At 33.2% G+C, this 8,385-nt stretch overlaps 1 protein-coding gene across 1 annotated transcript; it reads right to left on the bottom strand.

Annotated features, from left to right (window-relative positions):
• Positions 1 to 1,348: 1,348 nt before the first annotated feature.
• On the bottom strand, positions 1,349 to 2,029 carry LOC127846201 (oocyte zinc finger protein XlCOF6-like). The gene has a single exon (XM_052377373.1). The coding sequence runs from the start codon at positions 2,027 to 2,029 to the stop codon at positions 1,349 to 1,351; it is 681 nt and encodes a 226-aa protein (XP_052233333.1).
• Between the last annotated feature and the right edge of the window lie 6,356 nt (positions 2,030 to 8,385).

Here is an 8,385-nt window from a genome sequence, read left to right as displayed (position 1 = left end):
CTTGTATGTATATTTTCAAACGTACTTGTTCAATAAAACCAATATTAGATAATTATCATTTTAGAAATACAATTGTTTTCATTATATTTTAAATCATATTATGTGTTTTGTTTTGTTTTCACTTAAAAATTATACATGGTTATAATGCATGGACCTACATGACTGACTGGTATACTAATATGACTTGTCGGAGTTCAAAACAGTTTGACTAGCTTAAAATTAACATTAACAATGCAATACAATTAAACATTTGATAACAAACAAAAAGATTTCTTAAAAATCAAAAAATCTTATTAAAATAGTTCTGCAAATTTTAAAGAGGTGGACATTATTATGTCGACGAACATGACCATTTGGATTAATTGCGTATATATGAAATAATTATTCAACACAGACACTTGTTATGATGAATAAGGTACTAGTAAACATTAAAAGTTCATACCGCATCAATATAATACATATCAAAGACAGTGTATGCCACTGTTATGTATGGTCACATATATTTTTACCATATGGATGTATGAACAAAACAAATATAAGTTCAAGCAATTACAGGCAGATTACCTATCTGTGAATAAAATTCAAACAGAACATAGTCAAAAACTTATGAAGCTACTAAAACTCCTGGATACACAAATACTATCACGCTCAGATGAGTCAGGACTCTCAGAAAAATCACAAGCTCTTTCTGGCAAAAAAAAATGGCTTGTATCAGCTCGATCCTCTGGATATGATAGTTATGCATGCTTCACGTGTCTGAATACAGGGTGTCCTATAAAAACGGGGACCTAAAGTAAAGACCCACCATTTTTGTAATTTCACCCAGAATACATCCATATTATTATAATATGTAAGGATTATCACAAAGTTTTCAATATGAAGTTAAATTTTCTAAAAGGGTTTGTATACCCAGAGTGACCACCCCTTTTATCACAGCCCGTTTTAGTTAGTATGAAATTTCGTACATCAGTGATTTCATAGTATGTACCAAATATTTCCAATCAAGAAGTAATTACAACACAAACTAATACAATTAGCTGAAAGCCTTTATCAAATATATAATAAAAATCCTAAATTATAAAGAATAAAACATACTATTGATACAAAGATATGACACTTAAGTATACTTTCATCAAATTATGTGTAGAAAAGAAAGAGATATTCATGATTACTTTAGGTCCCCGTGTTTAATGGACATCCTGTATGTGGCATTAAAGACGCAAAAACAGATAAAACTTCTCGTTTGATATGATGTTTAATTTGGTATTCGGTCGCTTTGTTAAAAGTTAGCGAAACACTTTTAATCATAATGACCTGAATATTCTTATCAACGCCTTCAGTGTTTCCTTTATTTCTGATGTCTTAGTAGAGAGTTGCTATACGCGAAGTTCTTCCCACAAAGACATGCAAATCGTTTTCCGGAATGTTGAGTGTCTTTGTGCCTTTTAACGGATGATTGGTCCGCAAAGTCCTTATTACATACGTCGCATACATGCTCTGTTATCCCAAGGCAGGATTTTTCATGTCTTGTCTTAGTATATCTGTTGCTGAATTCCCTTTCACATTCTGCGCATGTGTAAGGCTTTATCCCCGTATGTGTGTTCATATGATCTTGATATTTTTCCTTTTGTTGAAACACTTTTTTGCAGTCTTTAAACGGGCATTTCATCAATTGCTTAGCATCCTTCTCCTCTTTATGGACAAGTTGAGTATGTGATTTTAAGTTTGACTTAGACATGAACGATTTCCCACATTTAACACAGAGGTGACTCTTGATGTGTTTGGCTTTCTCGTGTTGTTCAAGTGCGTCTTTACTGTTGAAGTACTGAGTACATCGTGTGCACTCAAATGTGTTGTCACTAGAATGTTTCTTGAGATGTCTTTTAAGAGAAACTTTGGTCTTATATCTATTCCCGCAAATGTCACATTCTAATGACTCAGCACTGACAGTTTGTTCTACAGAGACGTCCAAAAAGGACCCATCTAACGGATCTACAGCCTCGTCCATATCCTCGTCGTAAGCTGCCATTGTTAATAAGCTGAAATAAATAAAGGGTAACAATTAAATATGGGCATGTATATGATATTTTCCTTATTGTTCTTCGTACATATCTGAAATATCTCATTAAAAATAATTTCTTCATGTGAATTGCAGAGCAGAGCAATTTAATCGTACAAATTATTATTCTCTCCTATTACTGCGTGCAGAGAATTTCTTTTCGACAAACCTACAGCACACATAACCTTCCTTTCTTGAGAATATATTACAAATGACAGTTTTGCTTCTTAATTGTGTATAAAAATACAAAAAGAAGAGAGAAATAAACAAAATAGTTATTTTGACAATCTGTCATCTACGTTAGCATCTTCTACAGCGTTTCTGCCATCATCGGCATCGTTTAAAATACATATCTGCCAACTACGGCACCAATTTGTTTTCGACGTGGTCAGTTTGGAAGCCTGTAACATGTTGATTAAACAACTCAAAGGGCGGATATTTGGCTGAAGTATCCCAAAGGGATAAATGCGTAAGTATATAACACGAAATCCAGTCATTTATTTAAAACTTGAGATATTTTTAATAAAAATCAGTCATTTTCAATGATTTTTCGGAAACTGTCACTTTTAACTCGTTCACATTTCTTTAAAAACTTGAACAACGAGTTCAAAATTGCCTGGTGGCGTCCTCAGTCAATGGACAATATGTTTGTAGCAGTGATTTTGGCCTTACTTGCGTAATATAATTATATCGAACGAATTTATACCTACCTGTTGTACGCGGTCGAGTCAAACTATCTGTCATCGACGGAACACTCTGCCATCGACGTGACGCGTAATACGGTGTGACTACTGTCATATGCTTTCTGATACATGGTCTTTGCATTTTGCCTTGTTACATTTGTTATGCAAACATTTCATCTCAATGTCGCATGTTGATAAGTTTATAATTACTTCATATATATCTTTACTTTGTGTGTGTTATTGACAACTGCAGTTGAACTTTTGGAATTTGTATTTAGGCTTATTCTAACGGCGTTCTTTGTATAACTATGTGCATTTGGCTATGTTGCTACTAAATTCAACAAGCTGTTAATATCTTTGTGGATCTATATTACTTCTTAAGTCGATTGCTAGTGCGTCTTTGATTAAGAATTAGTCTTCGGTTTTGCATACACCGCCATTATAAATAGTTCACAATCCGAAATGGGAACCAGTATTAAAAAAACTAATTCCAGCGCAAATTGCAGCGTAAATTTCTATTGCCGGGAGATCACTCTTAACATCAAAATCAAAATATCCGGTATCAACCGTAATACATCGACTATTTCTGGAATCCTTCGTAAAAAGCGGTGATAGAGTAAAAAAACTTGCCCGTCGACATAATACCTATTGTTTTGCTTGGATTCCCACTATCGACACCTTATTGCTGTTGTACACGCTTTGAGAAAAATGATGGAACGCTTTGAGAAAAAAGATGCCCAGGTAAGTTCTAATTTTTGTGATTTATTAACGCTATAACAGGAACTTAAAAGCTTAACGTGTCTCTGTTGTAACTAGCTAAAGAAACTTCAGCGTACAGTTTATTTAGTATTGACAGACCTGACAGACAGACAGACAAAACAATATACCCCCTATCATTTGATCCTGGGTCATAAACATAAGGTACTATGCCACATGTTTAAATTTGAACAAGTGCATAAAGTGAATTAATCAGTCAAGTATTGTTTCTTTGTCCATTTAACATGAATGAAAGACTTTGAAGAGATGAGTAAATTAGTCATGTTCTTGCGTAAGTGTAAATGCCATTAAAAATCCATATGTCTGTTGTGTTATTGCAGGTCCGGCTGTGTCCAATGTTGCTTGCTTAGGTTCTAAACATGCGTTCAAGGCGATGCTGATCTTCTAAAATGTTAAACCAAGGTCCTGGTGTCGTTTAGAGAGCTCCATCCAGCAATCACTCCAATGGTGGATTCAGGACACCCTTCATGACCAAGGTGATTGCATATCTTATATGTGTGTTTGTTTTTAAAGTTTATGAGGTTTTGTCATGACAATGCGGCATTGAATAAGGATCACCTAAGTAAGCATTCAATATACCACTGCAATATCAGAACATCCGCATCCAGCTATTCTTGTGAAAACAATAATGTTTAAATGCATCTATAGACTAGCCCTTAATCATTTTACGAACGATTCCTCTACTATTAGTGCATCTGATTTTAAATTTTCTTGTAGTTTTGTGGTTTATTTTCCCTTTAATAGTATATTCTACCACATTTAAAACAAGTTATAAACAATATATACCAGCTTGTTATCTTTGAGATTTTGATCACAAAAAATGTCTTAAGGAGAAATTTACATCAGAAGCTCATGCAAAATGGGTCTAAGGACATATCAGCGCGGTGCTGCAGATATGCCTCTGCCATCCGTACACTCTGATAAGGAGTCATAATGTCCCCTTATGAGACCACGAAACCTTACGTGACTTTATGGCAGTCAGGTAGGCAAATGCACAGGCTGGTCTGCAGTTGTTCAGGTCGCATCTATTGAAGTTAGATCTAATATCCTTTCGCACGACAAGGCTCATAAACATTAATGTTCAACATTGTAGGACCTGGGTCTTGCTCAAAATGCAGTGATGGCAGTGAAGTGACCGACACCATATGGGTCTCTTTCTCATCAGATTTACCGCATCATGACTTATCCCGGGTTTGGTGGAAAAGACTTCTCGTCTGCTTTTAAATTATTGCTCGATTAGAACAAGCAAAAGACATGATAAATAACATCATTATGTACTATTATTATTTCCTAAATGTATATACTAAAAATCATGTCAATACATGAATGAACGTTTATTAGAAAACTATTGTGAATGATTCGAGAAATTTGAAAAATGATGTTAAAATGATTTGTTTTAATAGATTATACAAGATTGTTTACACTTGAGGTAATAATTTTGTAAAAAAACAACAACAACATTTTCCTAGATATAACATAACATAAAATTGTTGATATTTACCTGGTGGAATATGTTTTTTGTCATATAAAGCTTTTGTTCAGCCAGAAATGTCTTTGATAAAATAATATTTGTATGTAATTTTCACATTTTATTTTGTATGTACCAATATATTTTGATTGAGTCGAAGAGGTACTGTAATTTTTTATCTTGATGACTACAAAACGTGCATTTGAAAAAAGAGCTTTATACGACAGTGCCTCTTCAAAAGTCAACATTTTGTTTCCATGATAGGTTGTGTTTTGAAATAGCATTTAAAATATTTGTTCCTTTTAAAAGATGCAAATAGGAATGTTGTTTAATGTAGTCGTTGTTGAAATCAATATGAATTGCTATGAATAAAATAGTGAGAACTGTATGTGCTTCTTTAGTATGGTATTGTTTGTAATAAGTACCAGTTTAATTTATCATATAGTGTGAATAGCCTTTTAAAGTTTACAAGGAATGCCAATTGTGTTGTTGTTTTTGAAAGATGATTGCATCTTGTTGTAAATAATGAATAAATCTTTTTTATTTTAACAATTATGAGATTTTCAATAAATTGCAAACCACTATTGCTGCTCTTCATTGGATATATTTTTTAATAGTGCATTGATTTAACATTTGAGTCTGGCTCTGGGAAAATTGGACTCAATGCATGTGCTCAAAATGTTTTCTCAGATTAGCCTGTACCGTCAGCACAGGCTTATCAGGAACAACACTTTCCGCCAGAGACTTTTTTATCGAACAATTCCATTTAGGTAATATGTCATCGCTGATTTGGCCTGATTAACACTTGACACACATGCATTAATACCCATTGTCCCAGACCTTGGCTCAATAATGTTGTTGCTGTGTGTCTTGTAATGACTGTGAATGAAGCCATCCATGATGAAATAGCGTGTGAACATAATCTAAATACTGAATAACCTTTTTTACAATTTTATTAGGAAATATATGTATTACATGGCATACTGGTTTAATAAATATTAGGATGAAACACACATTAAATAAACATCATCTGAAAACAAAATGACCACTCTGGTGCTGTTGCTAGTGTATCCCACACATACTGCTTATGACTAGACATATGCAACTTTAACATGATCATACAATTGTTTTCAAAGCAATCTATACACTGGTGCAATATAAGTTAAAAACCTACATATACATATGGGATTGCACTACTGTCTGACTATATGTATATGCTTGGATGAACAATAAATAAACTGATTTATATTTGTTTATTACATATACTTCATCATGGTTTTATAATTTGTGTAAAATAAATGCATAAAATCACAAACCAAATGACAACTCAACGTTTGAAATAGGGATTACAATCGTATGCAATTTACCTAATAAACAAGTACACTAAACAAGTAACCTTTACTTGAATAAGAACAGTGGAAAATACGACGCGGTAGAGTAATTCATCTGGTAGATATATAATACAACACCGTTCTAAATATTAACCTTTTACGAAAACTACCGTAAACGACCGACAACTCTGGTTCTCCGTCGTGTATGAATTTAGTATTACTTATGCATTCGTCTTAATGCATTCGGCATTCAGCTGACTTCATGTGAGCTGCTGCCTTGTGCTTATTTATTTCGCTTAGTAGAACTTACAAAAGATGTAATTTTCTAGCAATACTTAGTATTGAAATGATAATATTTCAGCAACAAGGAGAAAGCCACATGAACAATTTAACAGAAATAATTCATGTGTCTAATACTCGAGAGAATATATGATTAACATAAAGCGAGTAATCATTTAAAAGAAGTATGCAAGCAATATTTCACTAACTGATAGAAGCAAGCATAAATACGTAAGGAAGACGCAATTGTTTTGTAACAAATAAAATAAAGCAAAATGCAATTGTAATTTAGCAGTATGCAATTGTCATTTAGCAGTTTGCAATTGTCAATAAGCAATATGTAATTGCCATTTGGCAGCATGAATGAACTGGCGGATATTCCCTTTCATACATTTCCGCGTTAAGCACTAATTATTAAATAGAAATATTTATATATTCCTTGCCTGATGGTTTGATGATAATATTTCAAAACCAACGATCTTGCGAAGGCAGTTTAATTTTATTTCTGTAAAGCGAGACAGAAAATACGGTTTGCGTGAAGCTTAAATACTGATAATAGGGGTGTGATTTCGATCGTGATAGGTCGGCTATCTCCGGACTTTTCGTAAGACAGTTTTCCACAAAAGTGCTAACTGGTATTAATCGGTTTCTCCTTTTTGGTAAGTTCATAGGTATATTTTTCTGGTGAATAAAGTGTCCAATTAACTGGTGATAAAAGATTTTTATAATTCCTCGGTGCTGAATAAGTGACCTGCGATCAGTTTCGTACTGTTTTTCCACCCGGATTTATATCCGTGGAACTGGGGATATGTGTTTTGATGAACCGAATTCATTTATAATTATATTATGTCTTTAACCTCAACCGAAATATATGTTTTGTTTCGTTTTTGTTAATAAGAATCTGCTTGTATTTTCTCGTTGTAGGTAAAGACATATGTTAAAATATGTACTTATTTCTTTTGTTTTTAATAACCATTTGCTATTCTAATATGATTATTATATATGATAATTATATCTAATATAAAATAAAATGAAAATTATATTTCATAAAAATAAAATTAACAATTAATGTACATATATTAAGTTATGAAGTTAGTGTTTTGTTTTTAAAGGGATAACACCATACTGATTTTCGCAAACATAGTGCCAAAAATGCCAAAAGCATTAAACAAAATGAAACCTAATCATGTACATAACGGAATCCTCCCGACTATTATTAACCTGCGACGTATGCACGCTTTGGGTAACGTGAGCGCCGGTTTCACATGTTGTCCGCTTCATCCGCGCTTTTCAAAACAAAGAAGAACTACTAAATAGCACAATCAGTGTGTTTGTGTTTGGATCTGGATACATTAACGTTAATACTGTGTACGTTTAAAGACAAATTTTAAGTTTTCTCCTGTAGACTAGCAAGGTATCTATATTTATAATATGTACGATATCGGCACGAAATAAACGTGGCTACGTGTGTGAATAATGCATTACAACTGGAAATACACGACACACTATACACGTGCAGATCAATTACATTAACAAATAACGATGGATGCGCACATGAATTAAACCTTAACGGGCATTTTATATTGACAGGGTAAAATATATCATAGCTGACGATAAAACGTGTATCGGTAGAGATTTAAAGCTGAAAACTAAACTATGTGAAATCAAACGGTCGATAATAAAGTTAACATGGGGCGGGTTATACGAGTATTGAAAATATGGTCATAAAGCAAACGGAATGTTTTTAAGAATTAAATCGGCAATATGGGACAACATAATGTGAACATG

This window comes from Dreissena polymorpha, chromosome 9 (genome assembly GCF_020536995.1).
Source record: "Dreissena polymorpha isolate Duluth1 chromosome 9, UMN_Dpol_1.0, whole genome shotgun sequence".
Lineage (NCBI taxonomy): Eukaryota > Metazoa > Mollusca > Bivalvia > Myida > Dreissenidae > Dreissena > Dreissena polymorpha.
The sequence above is the reverse complement of the archived record's forward strand: the minus strand, read 5'-3'. Positions and strand labels throughout refer to the sequence as shown.

What these genes read in the sequence shown, in the direction of transcription:
- LOC127846201 (XM_052377373.1), bottom strand. Translation starts at nt 2,029, where the DNA reads ATGGCAGCTTACGACGAGGATATGGACGAGGCTGTAGATCCGTTAGAT.